Here is an 18,125-nt window from a genome sequence, read left to right on the forward strand (position 1 = left end):
AGAATGCAGTCCCTGGCAGTAAATGGTGTTTAATGTTATTTTACGTTTTTACATCACATTTTATGTATTTTTTTTTATCCCAGGGACACAGCCATAAAAACATTTCTGCCCTCTGTCTCTCAGGTATACATGCCCGTTTGTAGAGAAGTTCTCCATAGACATTGAGACGTACTACAAACCCGACACTGGAAATCAAGTGGATGTCTTCAACCTGTCCTCTGCTGAGAAGAGACAGAGGACTGTAGGTGAGTGCATCAAACACACACACACACACACACACGCCCCCATAAACACAATACCAGCAGGAATACACAAGAATACATTGAGATTGTACATAGATTGCCTGCCTAGTCCTGGGATTTTGTGCCGGCACATAATAAACAGCATCACCAACCAAAGAAACACTAAAAATGCAGACAGTGTGGTGCACAGGGATACAGACTATGCTGTGTGTGTGTGTGTGCATGTGTGTGTATCTTTTTTGTAGTGGCTGAATAAGCTGATGTTGTGTCTCTGAATATTGAGACTGGATGGCTTCTCTATTGCAGCAGCACTACTCTGGGGTGCAGGAGAGATGTGCTGTCTAGCCCAAACACTTTCCCTGCAGGGGGTGGGTGGGTACTCTGGGTGTAATTACATAAAACACACATACACACAGTCACACACAATACACCCCTTAATGCAGTGAGGACCTCTAGTGGCATTCACCCTGCTCATATCTGACATTCAGAGGCGGATCCCTAAATCTGAATGCCTTACACATTGATACCATCACTTAAAAAAAAACACAAAGATGGCTGGAATTTTACATTTGAGTGACTAATGGTCATTGTTTGTCTTGTGCAGACCCCATAGACATTGTTAAGGACTACATTCCTCCGCATGAGTACCTGGTGGAGGAGGACCCTAAGCTGTACCAGTCAGTCAAGACCAAACGAGGCCCGCTGTCAGAGGACTGGATTGAGGAGATCAACCAGAACCCCGGACAGAAACCGGTCATGTGTGCCTACAAGCTCTGCAAAGTGGAGTTCAGATACTGGGGCATGCAGTCCAAGATTGAGCGCTTCATACACGATGTCGGTAGGCTCAGCAGATAGCCAAGTGTGTGTATATATGTGTGTTGTGTGTGTGTGTGTGTGTGTGTGTGTGTGTCCACTGGAGACTTTTCATGCTCTCTCTATTGCTTTCATGCTTTTCTCCTCCTTTTACTTTAGGTTCAAAAGAGTGTGTGTGTGTGTGTGTGTGTGTGTGTGTGTGTGTGTGTGTGTGTGCGAGCTTGTAAAATAGAGAGCAAGTAACAGGTCTTTAAGTCAAAACAATGTTTTTTACACTCATGATGATTAATCACTGGTGAAGAAAAGAATGGTGGTTCTGGGCGAGAGGAGAGAGGCACGAGGAAGATAGTGAAATGAAAATGAGCAAGGTCTAGTGGAGTCTGGGGAATAGTGAGCAGACAAGACAAAGCAATCAAATAAAATACAAGAGATACACAGAGAAAGTCTAAAATGTGTAGAAGCAGTGCAAGAAAGAGGAGGACAAGAGAGAAAGGCTGGCTCCATGAGATAACAAGGCAAAAAGGATTAATTTCCTGCCAGTGTTTGGGTGTTGTGGTTTCATTGTAGTGATCTAATGGTGTATATATGCTCCCAGAGTTCTTTGCTGATTCCCTCTCAGCATTTACATGCAGGCTAATGAAGCAGCAGCTGCTTTATCTTTATGGCAGCCCTGTGCTCACTCACTAGCCTAATCAATGGATCCTCACCCCGAAAACTCTGTTTTTCCCCAGCTACTACTGGCTCACGTGGTATGCTTTTATTGAACCTTTTTATTCCCTGACATAAAGCTAATTCGATCAGCGGTTGTTTACTGGGTTGTATAATATACTAAAATATTCACTGCATTTCATCGACGTCTAGCCTGATTGATGAACATTATCATGTACCCATTCTCACATAACCTTTGGAGCTTTATTCATCATCCTTTCAACAACTTTCGCTTTCATACCCAGTTTCATAATGTGCCCATGGGCACTTTGAAGTGCAGTGGATATTGACATGATGTTTTTTTCTCCTGTTGGTTGATGTCACTTTTATTACCAAGTTGGATGTTGGATCATGACCGGCTAGCAGCATTTTATAACCAACTGATGATTGTTTGAACATTGAGAGAGGGACATTTATTGAAATGAAATGAATCTTACTACCATTACCTTTTTTTCCAGGCTTGTGTTTTTGTTTGGAATATGTGTTCTGATGGACTAAATTCAAGATATTTTTGCCTTAGCTCGTTTTTCTAGATGACATAGCCAATCACTTCCCCTTAAAAGTGATATTTCTCAAAAGCATAACATTTTCAGTTTTTAGTATTCTGGTTATGACCTTCTTAGCCAGAACTTTTGCTGATACATTCTTGACTTGCCAATAGGCCCCAATTCTTTTTTTCTAGTTTGTTTTTGTTGAGAATAGGCAGTGTTACCTCTTAAAATAGCTAGAGCTCATGACACAGCCTTTTTTTTTATCACTTATAATAGTACCATTTGGTTTATCCAATTTAGCTAGTTTATATATTTTTTCAAATTACCACAGGAGAACAAAAACTAGAGTTACATTGTTATTGATTACTGGGACTTTAAATATATTACTGGTAATTGACTGCTCAAGAAATGCTATACATTTCATTACCTTGATAATAAAGATTTTTTGTTATCCTTCCAGGTTTGCGTAAGGTGATGGTGCGAGCCCATCGGCAGGCATGGTGCTGGCAAGATGAGTGGTATGGCCTGACTATTGAGGACATCAGGCAGCTGGAGCTTGAGACCCAGCTGGCGCTGGCTAGGAAGATGGCCCAATATAGCCTCACTGAAGAGGGGGGAACGGAGACCAATGGCTCGTCTGCAGCCCAGGACCAGGACCAGGGGGCTGAGACTGGGGGATCAGTCCCAGAGGCAGAAGGAACAGGAACAGGACTGGGAGATTCACTAGAGACACGAGGGGAGCTCACCAAGCAGTGGTCAACATCCTCTAGATCCTCCAATCGATCATCTAAGAGAGGTGGTGAGTAGTCATTTGTTTACTTTTGCCAACTCTATTGCACGATGTAAATTGTTTTAAGATTATTGATAATTTTCTGTCACATAAAGAATTAGCAAAATAACTGTGTACATCTCTGACAGTAAGTAATGATATCATCTATTTGTGTCTGTTGCATATAGGCAGTCCATCTCATCAGAGCATTTCAGAATGGAGAATGCAGAGTATCGCCCGAGACTCAGAAGACAGTACAGATGATGAGTTCTTCGATGCGCATGGTAAAATCAAGGACAGTTTTTCAATGTTCCATAATAGACTCCCAAAACAAGTCATCGGAAATTATATTCTTTCCATTATAAACATCTCAACAATAGCTCTGTCCTATTATGTTTTAAATGAGCACTCTTTGTAAAGTTGTTGTCAGTTGTCAGTAATCACAACTCAATTTCTAAACACCCACTCTCCTGATACATTTAAGAAATTCCCTTTTTGTTGACAGTTACTGAGTGTACAAGCGAAATTGAGAAAAATGTGGTAAATTACAATCTGAGTCTAAACATAGCACAGAACTCCCTTACTTAGAGTTACAAATGATTTTCTTTCAGTTGTGACTTGCTTATTACTACCTTTGACACTGTATCTTCACTGATCATCTCGGAAAAGTGAAAAAAATTAACACTGCTTTGGGCTGTTATATACTCCCTTCAGTACAGTTTCGCTGTGGAGTGCCTCAAGGCTCCACCCTTGGTCCTCTTTTGTTTGTTATCACCTGGCCCTTTTTGGTGGAATATCAAACCAGCCAGAGAATTTGTCCTCTTTGATTCTTTGCTTTGGTCTGAATTATAGGAATCAATTATGTTTGATTGTGTTTTTACTAGCAGAGAAATATCTAGAAATTTTAAATTCTGTCCATTGCTGTCACCTCGCTTTGACTTGCAACTTCATGTCTTTGTATTACAAGTAAAGTTGTTTCTAGACTACAAAAAGCCCGGCATCAATTAGCTTTGCTTTTAACATAATTTCAAGGATAGATCATGTTTTGTATTAAATAACCTGGCCACATTTTTTATTATACAACTTTTAACAGATCATTAGATCTTAGAATAAAGCTTCTTTGATCTCTTCTGTCTCAAAAATGAAGACCAAAGGTGAAAACAAAACTGTCAGAGGAGGCATAATTAGCAAGCTGTACATTTTTTTCAAATTGTTGATTTGTTATTGTTGTTGTCTTATAGTAGCTGTATCAGTTTTCCTTTTGGCCTCAGTTAAATGGAGTACATATCTGCTTTTTTAATTAAACCCTCAAGCCTCAAGTTTTATTATTTTTTTCTGGATAATACTGTTAGAGTAATATTCCGTGATATTGTACTCTTTTTTCTGCTGTATGATTCTTTTTGGAGCCAGCAGTGCAGTTCATTATAGCTTATAACTTGTTAAGAAAAATGCTCATACTCTTCCTCCTCCTTATCTTCATTGATCTTGATCTTCTGTTCTTTTTCTTCTTGTTCTTCTTATTGTTATTAAATGATTAGTTAATTCTAACAGTGAATATCTTTTATGTATTGCGCAGAGGACTTTTCTGATAATGAGGAGATGTTTGCCAAGGAGATCACCAAATGGAGTTCCAATGACCTTATGGACAAGATAGAGACAATAGAAGTGGATGAAGCGCAAGGTGAGTAACTCCCCATATGTTTCTGATGTTCATAAACATGCTCTAATGGCAAGCAAAGCCAAGTTGTAGTATTTTGGAAAACTGTACAGTACAAACTGTACATTCTGCCTTATCTCAAGGGAACATTACACTGAACTGTTGCAAAATGCAGAATGACCTCAAAATTATTCCACTATGTTTTTGGGGGAGGCAAAGTGATTAAGACTGATTTTTAATAGGGATTGGGACTTAACTTTATTTCCACTTTATACAACAGTTAGTTCTTTATCCACTATCAGGCAGAACTTCATACATAATACTGTTTTTTGTCTTTTTTTATGAAAGCAAGATATCACAGAGGACTGATTTTTGATATGGTGTCATCTTTAAACTGCTTAGCAGTCTTTTTCAAGATAGAGGAGTCAACCATTTTATCTTATTGACAGTGATATTAAGTGTAAGGTTGGGAATTATCATGTGAGAGGGTGTCGCGCTAAATCCAGTATAAGTGTAGTGTTATTATACTTTGTAACTGTATACTGTACATAGCATAGTTCTTATCAGTGGTGAAAATGGAAGTGGTGGGAGGTGGGAAGGGGGGCTGGGGGGGATAGGGGTTACGAAAAAAAAAAGAATTGTTTATGGTACATTTCTTTGGCAATTGATGTTTTTACAGAAACCTTGTATCAGGAGTCTGGTGGGGAATATGCCGTGATGACTAATGAGGAGACACAAATGGAGGTAAAATTTCATCAGTAATGTTTATGTCTTTGTTACATTAACATCTTTAAACAAATTAGGTTCCTCATAATTAAGCGTTCTCTGATCCTGACAGCATAATTATATTATAATCCATCCAGCAGTTGGATATTTTTTAGACAAAAGGCAAGATTATAGTTTTTACAATTACACTCCCTGGGGAAGTGTATTTAACCCATGTTTTTGGGTGTGTTGTTGTTCTGCGTATCCAGCGGTGTGCTTCTAAAAGGCGGAGGCATCACTCTGTCAGGGTTACCAGGCGCCCAGCAGTAAGTCTTGCTCCAAAGGTTGTAGTGTGGTAGTGAAGAAAACTCCTTTAGAAACCTTAACAGTGGAAGTAGAGCACATCAGACGAAATGCTAGAATAGATATCTTACATTAGAATAGTTTCTCTTCTAGAAATGACACATATAGTGCCGTTGTTAGCTTCCAAAGAGTTTATGTAATACCGGCCAATTCCAGACTTCCTTGGCCACACATGGACACAGACTTCTTGATATGAAATTTCATATTCAGCTTCTCAAATATGCATGATATCAGCAGGAGTCTCTACAAGAGGCGTCTGCTAAAAGGCTTGTATCAAAAAAATTTCGTCCTCAAAGTAGAAACCAGCCAAACTGTTTTCCCCCATCACTGCCATGACTTGTGGTATGCTGTATTTAGCCCTGCATGTTGCTCATTTGTCTCTCTGTCCTTTCCTCTCCTTTCCCCTTCCTCCTCCCACGGTTCTACCATAATTATTCACTCTCCCACCCCAACCCCCTTGTTTCATTTGCTCTCTTTTCCCCACCTCCCTGTCTGCTGTCTCTTCACCTGCAGGATGGTTCGTCTCAGCAGTGTCTGCAATCCTCTAAGATTCATGTTCTCATTCTGGTCCTGCATGGAGGCAACATTCTGGACACTGGCTCCGGTACACAATCACCTCTTCCAATAACTTCATCTGGAAGTCACTCTTCACACATACTGAAATTGTGGTCTAAATCTATTAATATTTATACGGCCAGTTTTGAGGGTTAGAAACTAGCCAGCTTATTGGTAGGAAAACAACGTCCCGGCTCACATCTTGTGTCCCACAACAAATCGAATCCCTTTACTGTTTTTCTGTAGGTGAACAGAACAGCAAGCAAGGAGATATGAACACCCTGAGTGGGGCTTTTGAGACTGTGATGAGGGTCCATTACCCTGCAGCTCTAGGTCGCATTGCCATCCGGATGGTACCCTGTCCTGCTGTGTGTGCCGATGCATTCTCACTAGTCTCCAAGTGAGTAAAACTCTTTGATTTTCAACATAGTGCTCATTGAAATAACTAATGATTGCACAACTCATTGTGCAGTGTTGTCGAACACAGATATACATATCAGATTGTGCTCTCTATTCCTCGTTGTCCAGTCTAAGCCCCTACAGCTATGATGAGAGCTGCCTGTCCAGCAGTCAGGACCACATCCCCCTGGCTGCTCTGCCCCTCCTGGCTACCTCTGCACCGCAGTATCAAGACGCCGTGGCAACCGTGATCTTGCGAGCCAACCAGGTGTACAGTGACTTCATCAAATCTCTAGAGGGAGCGTCTTTCTCTGGCCAGGTCAGTGTGCAACCTCAATGGTCATGGTCGTCTTTCTTTATGACTCTTTGGTTTGTGTTAAATATACATGTGTGTATGTTATGTGTGTGCTGTGCTCTCCCCTGCAGGTGTGTGTTATTGGAGACTGTGTGGGAGGGATCCTGGGCTTTGATGCTCTGTGTAGCAGCTCGGTGACTGTGTCAGAGAGCCAGAACAGCAGCAGGCGGGGCAGCACCATCAGTGTACAGGTATCAACCTCCACTCCGCTCTCTGACATCAAACAAGTGCTATAAATCCCCTATTAACCATCTGGGTTCAAGCCTAATAATATTCTTTTCGTTATCTCTCTTTCTGCCTGTCAGGACACGGACCTTTTGTCCCCAGGCATCGTCATAAACAGCGTCTCTCCCTCCTCTCCTTCGCTGGAAGGCAGCCGCCACCTCAGCCGCAGCAACATTGACATCCCTCGCAGCTCTGGATGTGACGACCACAAGAAACAACTGCCACGCAAGCGCAGCGACTCCTCCACATACGAACTGGACACCATCAAACAACACCAAGCCTTCCTGTCCAGGTGAGACAGAGAAACAGACACTCACACGGACAAGTTTACTTTTGAAATGTAATAGGTTATAGATTACTAGTTATCCTATTAAAATGTAATCAGTACTATAACTAATTTATTACTTTATCAAAGTAGTGAAACTTATTACATTTGATTACTATTTGATTACTTTTGTAACAAATGTTTTAAACTGGACAAAAAAGCTGAAAAGTCCTAAAAACATAAGTTTAAAGCAGGCAGTGTAAACCTCACAACAGAACTCAACACTGACTGTTGAGCTTTTATGTAAGTTTTTCAGCATAACTTGAATCAAGATCATAATGTTTTGATTTTTATAGGCATGGTAGACCGGTCACTTAGAGCAATGGGCACTGATTTGATTGGCAGATGAGAGATGTGACGTATATTCAAACAAGAGAACCAATCAAAAACAAGGCTCAAAATTTGAGCGCATACTGACAGATGGATGGAGCCTTCCTAGATGTAGAGATAGTGTCTTGTATCCTACCCTTGATGGTGTTACACTCAAATTTGTCCCAATGGCTTTGCTGACCTGCATTGTCTGGAAATATGACAAAAGAAGGCATTTCTGCATGGCAAAAAGATGCAAAGCAACAGAGTTAATATCATATTCTACATACAAGCTTTTTACCAAGAACATGATGTCCCTAACCCCTTTGTAATCAGCAATGTGTTGATTTAATTGTTATTTAATTACATTTTATTCTCAGTAACTGTAACAGCTTACAATTACTTTTATTTTGTGATTTAATTACATGTAACTAGATACTCCCCAACACTGCACAAAGTCAAACACACACACACACACACACACAGATATCTGCTCACACTCTGGTGTTTTCTTGTCGGCCAGTCTGCATTCAAGTGTGATCCATGGGGAGCCGGGATCGCGGCGCTCCAGTAACAGCACCATGCTCGAGGGAGGCTCCTTGGGAAGGTTTGACTTTGAGGTGACTGACTTCTTCCTGTTTGGCTCTCCTCTGGGGTTGGTGCTCGCACTGAGGAAGACTGTGGTGCCCTTGTTAGATGGTGAGCAAGGCTTTCTCTCTGTTAATCCTTCTGATTTGCTTTTGGTTCATCCTCATCAATGTCCCGTCAAGCAATTAACTTCTACTGTCTGTTTAACACAATTTAACTCCACATGACTATCTATATAGGAGATTTTAAAGCTCAGTTTTAAGAGAGGACTTCTCTCCAGATGAGTAAACTCACTAGGAAGTGGCTATTTGTAGCCTCTGATGGTGTTTCCTGTGTGAGATGAATGTCTCCAGCAGCTGGAAGGCAGGTGTCAGAGGTTAGAGGTCATGTTTCAGATATCAAAGGCCAACATGACACTGTGATCCCTGTGGGGGTCAGAGGAGGAAAGAGGTTACTGAACTGCAGTGGTCTGGTTAGCTTCAGGACTCTTGAGGAAAGGGACTTTGTTTGTAGTTGTTCACTATGTTCGTTATTGTTTTGGCCTTTCTCAGCTGTTGTTTTTTTCTTTCTAGCTCACTCTTGTCTTCATACTCATCTCCTGTCATGTTATATACTATCCCACATTTGCCAGCTTATCTGTTTAATGCTTTATTTAGTCTCATTGTTCTTCTCTCCCCTCCCCTCTGCAGTGTCTGCTCTGCGTCCAGCCTGTCAGCAGGTGTATAACCTGTTTCATCCTGCTGATCCCTCTGCCTCTCGTCTGGAGCCTCTGCTGGACAAGAGGTTTCATCTCCTGCCTCCCTTTAGTGTCCCTCGCTATCAGCGCTTTCCACTGGGTGATGGAAACTCGGCTGTTTTGGGTGAGTCTGTGAGCTTACACACACACACACATACACAGGGCTTGAACAAGGCCAGTGACTGCCTTTCAATATAACTCCAACTTGCTATATTGTATGTTAGTCCATGTCCTTTATGTTTGTCATGCGGCTTTTTGTTTCTGTCTCTTTCTTCCTCCCCACAACCGGCTTCCTAGTTGAGACCATGCAGAGTAACCCTCACCTCCTGATGGAGTCTGGGGGTGCAGTACCCCACCACTGCCAGGAGGGCACTGTCAGTGAGACCTCGATCCCTGTGCCCATCCTCAACTGGCAGGCCTCGCAGCCCCCTCCAGAGAGTGTGTACCTGTTAGCAATGTCTGCCGTCTTTGTGTCACGGTCCACCAGTCCTGTCTGCTCTCTTTATCCCTCTGTCTGATATGTTCTTCCGATACAGTTTTTTACATTTGTAACTGTACTAAGACATCGTCATGAACTGAAGGCCATTTCTCCATCTTTCTCTTTCCTACTTCTTCATCTACACATCTTTAATTGATAATTAGACAGTAACCTCTGCCCCTCCCTGTTTTATTTTTCTCCACAGCGGATGTTCTTCACTCCCACTGTGGTGTTTTTGTGGACAGCCACAGCCAATCATCCCCCTCACCAGGGGTCCCTCACCTTCGGAGCCACCGCAGGGCCAGTGAGGCTAGCATAGCCAGCCAGGTGTCAGGCTTGGCTGACTCCTACACCGCCTCCAACATTGCCACGAGTAAGTTGATCTTTACCTCCAACAGTGGGACCCGAGTTTTCTGAAACAGTACCTTTAGCTATGGATCAGACTTTGGCTGCTATAATACATAAACATTTGGTCTGCAAACTTACAGTGGGCATTTACATATTTATATTTTCATTTCCCCCCTTAAAACATCCTCTCAGCACACACATGTGAAGGTGACCAGCCTAAAAGGCTCAGTCTGCTGTCCCACCTGGTTCTCCCCTACAATAAATTTGCCTCTCGGAGCCCGTCCCCTCGATCACGCAAGAAAGTCCTTCCTGTGTTCCCAAGACCCAATGGTGTGGAGTCTGAACAGAGCTCGGATAGGAGCTCTGACATGACCTTTGACCTGACTGATGTCACCTCTGACATCACAGACACCATCTCTGCCCCCCCATCACCAGGGTTGCTGAAGAACATAGAGCAAGGTACCCTGGGAGTTGTAGTAAGAGGAGATGAGGGAAGGATGCTAGCCCCATCCTCATTCCCTGTGCTTTTTCCTTCTTTCTCTAACGGCTTCCCTTTTCAGAAATCTTCAGTAGTCTCTCCAAAAACACAGTACCCTTACTAGTCTCACAACCCCTCTTCTGTGGCTTCGCCTCAGCTCAGTTTCACCAGAACCGCCTCTGCTCTTTCCCTTGCAGAATGACGCAAAATAAACTTGAACAAGGTTCTTACAGACTCTGAGCTGTTGTTCTCCAGAGTGCGGAGGCTCTAAACCCCTTTATGGCTTAGCGCTCTCCATTTTTATCCACGCTGTCCTAGCTCTGATTCTAGTATATCTTTACAAAATGCTTAGTGAAACCTTTGAAACTGTGCTATCTTTGAACCTCCTCTAATTTATGTTAATCCTGAGCTGTTCATCCCCAGATGAGCAGAATATGTGTCTAGAGTGGATTTATTTTATGTATTTTTTATTTTTTGCACAATATGTTAAAGACCAAGGCTCTGGATGCACTGTGCTAAATCTTATGTTTTTTTTTTTTACTTGTTCTCAACCTTCCTCTCATTCCCTCTGCGTTGTAGTTGCATCTCGCTGGTGGGGCAGTAAGAGGATGGACTTCGCCCTGTATTGTCCAGATGCCTTGACAGCGTTTCCCACTGTGGCTCTGCCTCATCTCTTCCACGCCTCCTACTGGGAGTCAACAGATGTAGTTTCTTTCATACTCAGACAGGTGCTGAGGGTCTTTCTGTTTATGATATGGATGGATGATTTCATTTCTTTTTATTGAACTTTATCACTGGCTTTTGCAGCTATACAGCACTGAGGTTAAGCTTGCACTTTCCTTCCCTAGGTGATGAGACATGAGAACTCCAGCATCCTGGAGCTGGATGGTAAAGAGGTATCTGAATTCACTCCGTCCAAGCCCCGCGAGAAGTGGCTCCGCAAGAGGACCCACGTTAAAATAAGGGTGAGACCTCACTTCCCTTTTACTAGTATTTTTCTTGTTACTACAATCATGTTTTGCATGCATCCCAGGTAAAAGCATATGTTGATTTGTTGTTGTTGTATCCTTTTGGGGACCAGAATGTGACAGCTAACCACCGTGTGAATGACGCTGTGTTCAGCGAGGACGGAGCCCAGATGGTGACGGGACGCTTCATGTATGGCCCTCTGGACATGGTCACCCTTACTGGGGAGAAGGTAAAGGCACAATTATCTGTTCTGTGCCTAAATGAATGACCTACATTATCATGCTATGATTTGTTTTAGTTAGCCCAAGTGTAGACATCTGATCACCAAAGTAAGACTTAAGTGTTTGTTGTTTCCTCCAGATTGACATCCACATCATGACCCAACCCCCATCTGGAGAGTGGGTGTACTTTGACACAGAGCTCACCAATAGCAGCGGCCGTATCTCTTATGTTATTCCTGAGAGCAAAAGGCTGGGAATCGGGGTGTATCCTGTCAAAATGGTGGTCAGGTAAGCCAAGTTGTAGTTTTTCCATAATGAAAATATTTGTTCGACTTGCCTCTTACATCCTTATTCCTGCTCCTTGCATTCCTTCTTTTCATAATTGCACTTCCTTTCCCTTTTCTGTTTCTCTATCTGTTGTTTCTGTGCCAGGGGTGATCATACGTTTGCCGATAGCTACCTTACTGTTTTACCGCGAGGAACAGAGTTTGTGGTCTTCAGCATCGACGGGTCATTTGCCGCCAGTGTGTCTATCATGGGCAGCGACCCCAAGGTCCGAGCTGGAGCTGTGGATGTGGTGAGGTAAGAAACATGTCCAGAAGAAATATGGAACAAATAATGGGTGTTAAATAAATTGGTGCAAAAGAGGTACAATCTCCCTTACTCTTATTTCAGATATGCTGGTTTTTCTTGTTTTTTGAGCGTTGAATTTTAACAGTTCAGCTACATTGTAACTCTCCACTAGTACCCATATCCACTGCTGTCAGAGCTACAGAGCTGACCAGCAGGTCTGAGGCTGAGATGAGCCATGGAAGCCAAGTGTGTGTGAGTTTGTGTGTATGTGTGTGTGTGTGTGTGATCGCATGCATGTGCGTACATGGTCGCAGCTATTGCAAATTCACGCTTGTTGATTAATGTGTATTCTCAGTGTACTCTCTGCTTATGTGCTATATCTTGTCTATTTAAATCTCCTCATTATATCTATTAGCACGATGCCAATTGATCAGGAGTTCTCTTGACTCATGAGTGAAGTGCTTGTTCCTGTTTGGCAGGCACTGGCAGGACTTGGGCTACTTGATAGTGTATGTGACCGGTCGTCCCGACATGCAGAAGCAGCGCGTGGTGGCCTGGCTCTCCCAGCATAACTTTCCACATGGCATCGTCTCCTTCTGTGACGGTCTGGTTCATGACCCACTCAGACACAAAGCCAACTTCCTCAAATCCCTGATCTGTGAGGTAAGGAAAGCCTGTGTGGCTAAGCTGCATTTAAGGCCTTATGAATTTAATATGTAAAGTCTCTAAATGCAGATCCCCTTGTTATCCAGGCCCATATGAAGATCTTTGCAGCCTACGGCTCCACTAAGGACATCTCTGTGTATTCCTCCATTGGCCTGCCTCCGTCGCACATCTACATCGTGGGAAGGCCCACAAAAAAGATGCAGAACCAGTGTCAGGTACAGCACATGAATGGTGAAGGTCACTGTTGTTATAGTTTCAGATTTTTCTACCATTTTTTTAAGGCTTCCATTTTTATTTTAGTGCCAGTAAAGTTTTCACTGTGGGTTTGGTAGATTAAGATTTTGTGATATATAAATAATCAATCATAAATTCTCTTTTTAAAAAATATTTACAATACTTACTACATTTTTTTATACATCTTTATTTAAGCTAAAGTTGGGACCACTTACAATTATCACCCACAACTTACTTTTTTTTTTTTTTATCCTGCATTTAAGGAAAAGAACAAACACTGAACACATTACACATTGTTTTAAAAGTAGACAAGATAGTTTTAGGTTTTTTATTATTATCAAAGTCCACCTTTTTCAGTTTTTCCGATTTTCATCTTGGTTTTAGATTTAGTTTATAATGAGAAAAGGTGTAATTATTGATGGACTGACTATTAGACCATTGGCTCTCTTCCAGTTCATCCCGGACGGCTATGCTACCCACCTGTCCCAACTGGAGTACAATCAGAGGTCTCGTCCTGCCAAGTCGGCCAGCGCCCGCATGGTCCTCCGCAAGGGCAGCTTTGGATTGGGTGCAGCCGGAGGAGACTTCCTCCGCAAACGCAACCACATCTTTCGTACCATCTCCTCTCAACCCGGAGGAGCGGGCCCCGGCTCTCCCAACCAGCCGGGACGGACTGAGCGTACGCTGAGCCAGTGTGATATGGAGCGGGATCGAGGGATTGCAGCAGCCACCCAGAGGAGTATGAGTATAGCGGCGGGGTGCTGGGGCCGCAGCGGGAGCACCAAGGAGGGCAGCGGAGGGTTACTCAGCCCCAAGTAAAGCCAGCATGGAGCTATGGTGGGGAGGGACCAGTCTGAACCTGAGCCACCATGATCTCTGGATTGGTTGTTCAAAGGTAGAGACCAGGGTGGATGGAGAGAGGGAATAAAGGCATAATGAAGGAATGATCCGGGTGGAAGCAGTGGGTGGGAGGGTTATAATGAGGGCGGTGTGGAGATGCAAGGCAGCGGCGTAAAGGCTTAGAAGTGTAGCGTGAACAACAGGCTTGATTGGATTGGAGAAAACATGAAGGGGACTGGTCCAGAAGGAGTGGAGCGATCAGGCCATGTGGGATCCAGTGAACAAGAGACAATTTTCGTGTAGCATGACACTCTTTTACAGTAATAATTTTGTAGAATACATCACTGACCATTAAAGAATGACAAGGTAGGAGAAATGAAATATTGTAAGCCTTAAATAAATCTCGTAAAACGGGACCCAGCCCCCTCTTTGTGAACATAACGCCTACTGTACGCTGCACCGTACAAGCATTCACACACACAAGCTCAGGACACAGTGTGGATGTCAGGCAGATAGCTGGTAGCCATGGCAAGAAGCAAGGAATTTTCATCTCTGTTTCTGTCCCACTTTTAGCTGAGCTACACGCTAAAAACACGATCACCCCACCCTACCCTACTGGGCAATAAATACCGAAAATCCTCACAACATAAAATGATAATTATTATGTACCCCAAAGGAAGGAAAGAGGGGAAAGTCACGATTAACATCTGAGTATGAGAAAGAAGTTTTAAGTAGACATATAGCGAATCATAAAACATGAAGGGCAAGACATGAAAGTACCTTGTGCTCATCTCTTTTCACGGGACAATTTTCTCATTGATATGCTATTTAAATACAGTTGATATACAAGTTGCTACTCTGGTTCTGTTCCACCTTTTATCGGACTCTATAGTATTATTTCCTTCAGCGTGGCCTCTGGGCCATCCAAGGCCTTAATATCCAATGAGACATTTATTACACAGATGGGACAGGAAGACAGAAGAGGGCATGCGGCATTACAGTGACAATTTGAACTGTGTACAGTCCACAGCAACAATCCCTTTATATCGTCATCTGCTTGCAATACCTCTGATCCACCAGTTGGTGGTCTCTCTGTTTCCCACACGTGCTGCTTCTGGGAGACACTTGATCCCGCGGTGCTCCCTCGCTTTTTGGCTCTTTCTTGCTCTGACGGTCCACAGCATCCAGGAAGACCACAAAGGGCGGACATGGTGTTTCTCCGTAAGGGCCTGGCTCTTTTCAGGCTGGACACTGGGCAGGATGGAGACAAGACTTTCACATAACTTTGACTCTCAGAGACCTGTAAACCTTTACATATTTTCACCAAATGGACCGAGGAGTCAGGGAGAACGAGGTGATACTCTGTGAATGTTGGCGGGAAGGCTTAGAGAGACTTTTGCTGGTGAATGTAGAGGAGGGGGAAAAATCGCCGGTGTCCTCTCTTTCACTGTGCAGCAACTTATGAGAGCAAATATCTTTTTGTTGCTCCCATTTACTTTAATGTATAGTTTCATACAAGGGGGATGTAGAGGGAGAAAAAGGCCACATGAATACGAGATGTACCGTAAACCTCAAAACTCCACTTGAAAAGTCCAAAATGAAGGATGTGCACAAACGTCTGGTTTTATAGTGCTGATGCCACCAACGGTCATTAAACCCAAGACAACCTATGAAACCTGTTGAAAGGAGATATGCGGAGCGGATGTACCTCTTGCTCGCTCATTTTACTATGCTGTTATTTTATGCCCATCTTCCACGAGCAAGATACACTGTGTGAGAGGGAGCCTGGTGTATCATTGATAATAATTACATTCAGCAAGTTCTTCAAACCACAAAAGCCAAAATCATTATCTAATACTGTAGTAATTCAACTGTGTAACCTCATTGTTGTTTTTGCACTAGTTAATGGTGGAAAATATAGTTACCATCTCATGTTGCTACATAATTAATACCTTTGTAGTGCATGATACCTTTTATTTATTTCAGGGTATATGTGCTAGAATGCACACTTATGTACATTTTTGTCAGGACATGAAAATGATGTAAGTAAATGTGCCAAAAAACAGTAGACAGCTTTTGGGTGAGGAGAAATGTTTTGGCTGTATCCAACCTCTTATTGTAAGAGGGGAAGGGTTCACTGTACTGAAGGCATGGCTCTGTGGATTGACTGGATTTTAATTTGTGTGTTTTTGGTGACTCGATCTTTAAGTCTAAACATGGACTGTGGCTTTAACAGCGTGAAGGTGAACCTGTCAAGTGGGAGTATAGGTCAAAAATCCTGCTTAAAAAGCTGCTTGAAAAGAGTATGTCTTGTAAAAAGATACTTCTGCTTAGATTTTAATGCCACCTACAGTACAGTGGATGTTACTGGGACGGGGTTTGGATACAGCCATATTGCCCCCCTTCGGCCTATTGGCTGTTGATGAGTTGAATGTCGACCTGCTTGGATTCATAGAGTCAAGACTGTTCAGGAATCATGGATGTGTCAGTGTAGATACTGTAAAGATGTATATGTAGGAAATTATATGGTTGAGAGTTATTTATTTACTTAAAAATCATGATGTTATTCTGGAAATTTCAGGTGAATTATATTTGAAATATGTAGCATTTTGTTTGTCACTTTGGCAGTCATCCAGACAGTTATTCTCTGTAGGACCAACACTGAAAAGGGTTTTTTTTTTGTTTTGTTTTGTTTTTACCAGTGCAATATTAATGTATTGCTCCAGACACAGCAAGGCAAAACCACTATCACAGCAGGGGCACAATGTACCATGTACAAGCTACAGGCAATTCGCAGTATGAAATCACACACACATGCACACACACACACACATACAAACACACAGACCACCTTCAGCTCACAGTTCACACCTTGTGAAAAACAATTTGTATCGAGGCCACTTACTGACCTCTGCTGTCTCTTTGCAAAAGTCAACCGCTAAAGCATTTTATATCGCTTTGACTTGGCTATTTTTCAAAACAGAAAATTTTACAAAACCTTTGGAAATTAATGTAGGCAGTTGTTTTTTGTTTTTTTTTTTTCAGTCAGCAGTTGGGTGCATGACGAAGTGAAACCCCATTGAGACAAAGCTGCTATCTTTAATAAGCTCTTGCATGTCATCCAGCCAGATTGGAAATACTTAACCCTCATGCTTAACAACAATAAATCTGTTGTGTCAACCACAATGTCCTTAATGTTTAATGAATTACTATATATCAAAATATACTACTGATTATATTTGAGATTATTACAGTTATTGCCACTTTTGGATAGAGGAGCTATGCTTGTATATGTACGCAGGTTTATCTTCTGTACAGTTTTACACTGCACAGTCCAGTTTAACTGATACCATGCAACCCAGCTTCGTATATTAAATATAATTCCTTACTGAACATCAACATGGGGATGTTAATTATTCCACAATTATTGGTAATCCTGTACAGTAGCTGTTGGCTGCTCGGTAATCTCCGGATAATAATTTGGCATGTTTTGTATACACAACTGTAAGGTAATGTAAGTTTGTTACAAGACAATAGGGTCCTGTATCTTTAACATACAATAAGGTGTCAAACTGTATATGGTGGCAATAATTCATATACAGTATATTTTGGATATATGCAGTGTTTGAGATGATAAATCTACAAGTTTCACAAGCTCAAATTAAATAGTATTCCTCTGTATCTAATTTTCACACTATCCTGTTCCAGCTCTGTATATGGTCATACCTTTACTGTCGTTTTACATGGTTCAACATCATGTTCCTTTTATCCTTTTATTTCTCCACATGACATTGATCACCACTGGCAGCACACTGTGTGTACTTGAAATTTACAACGCCAACATCAGAATTGCTTTTTGAGGTGATTTTGATAACCAGTGTGTTGTTTTCAGATAATAGAGTAGGTACTGATATGTCTGCTAGTTCATGTGTGCCCAGGCTGACGTCCGACTCCTTCTCAGCCTGGGCCTCGGCTTGCTCTATCATTGTCTGTACTGTGGAATAAATACAATTGGACGGTATCTCAGTGTGTGTGTGTGTGTATGTGTGTTTTTACAAGCTGAGCGACAGGAGAGATG

The 18,125-nt window shown here is 42.3% G+C and overlaps 1 protein-coding gene across 11 annotated transcripts in view; it reads left to right on the forward strand.

Annotated features, from left to right (window-relative positions):
- Positions 1 to 18,068, forward strand: part of pitpnm2 (phosphatidylinositol transfer protein, membrane-associated 2) — a 44,760-nt gene extending 26,692 nt beyond the window's left edge. For 4 of the 11 annotated variants that reach the window (XM_030064848.1, XM_030064849.1, XM_030064846.1 and 1 more), the window contains 25 exons: positions 124 to 245; positions 847 to 1,080; positions 2,715 to 3,053; positions 3,212 to 3,307; positions 4,600 to 4,704; positions 5,360 to 5,424; positions 5,655 to 5,711; positions 6,262 to 6,352; positions 6,550 to 6,703; positions 6,832 to 7,021; positions 7,129 to 7,248; positions 7,363 to 7,574; positions 8,440 to 8,615; positions 9,194 to 9,364; positions 9,538 to 9,678; positions 9,924 to 10,091; positions 10,259 to 10,525; positions 11,124 to 11,272; positions 11,393 to 11,509; positions 11,626 to 11,742; positions 11,874 to 12,022; positions 12,167 to 12,316; positions 12,787 to 12,970; positions 13,060 to 13,188; positions 13,661 to 18,068. In XM_030064848.1, the coding sequence (XP_029920708.1) occupies positions 124 to 245; positions 847 to 1,080; positions 2,715 to 3,053; positions 3,212 to 3,307; positions 4,600 to 4,704; positions 5,360 to 5,424; positions 5,655 to 5,711; positions 6,262 to 6,352; positions 6,550 to 6,703; positions 6,832 to 7,021; positions 7,129 to 7,248; positions 7,363 to 7,574; positions 8,440 to 8,615; positions 9,194 to 9,364; positions 9,538 to 9,678; positions 9,924 to 10,091; positions 10,259 to 10,525; positions 11,124 to 11,272; positions 11,393 to 11,509; positions 11,626 to 11,742; positions 11,874 to 12,022; positions 12,167 to 12,316; positions 12,787 to 12,970; positions 13,060 to 13,188; positions 13,661 to 14,026 (4,069 nt within the window). In that variant the 3' untranslated portion in view covers positions 14,027 to 18,068. The remainder of the gene's footprint in view (positions 1 to 123; positions 246 to 846; positions 1,081 to 2,714; positions 3,054 to 3,211; positions 3,308 to 4,599; positions 4,705 to 5,359; positions 5,425 to 5,654; positions 5,712 to 6,261; positions 6,353 to 6,549; positions 6,704 to 6,831; positions 7,022 to 7,128; positions 7,249 to 7,362; positions 7,575 to 8,439; positions 8,616 to 9,193; positions 9,365 to 9,537; positions 9,679 to 9,923; positions 10,092 to 10,258; positions 10,526 to 11,123; positions 11,273 to 11,392; positions 11,510 to 11,625; positions 11,743 to 11,873; positions 12,023 to 12,166; positions 12,317 to 12,786; positions 12,971 to 13,059; positions 13,189 to 13,660) is intronic. The other 7 variants (XM_030064852.1, XM_030064853.1, XM_030064851.1 and 4 more) reach the window with 7 other exon arrangements.
- Positions 18,069 to 18,125: the final 57 nt, after the last annotated feature.

Source organism: Myripristis murdjan, chromosome 12, assembly GCF_902150065.1.
Source record: "Myripristis murdjan chromosome 12, fMyrMur1.1, whole genome shotgun sequence".
Classification (NCBI taxonomy): Eukaryota; Metazoa; Chordata; class Actinopteri; order Holocentriformes; family Holocentridae; genus Myripristis; species Myripristis murdjan.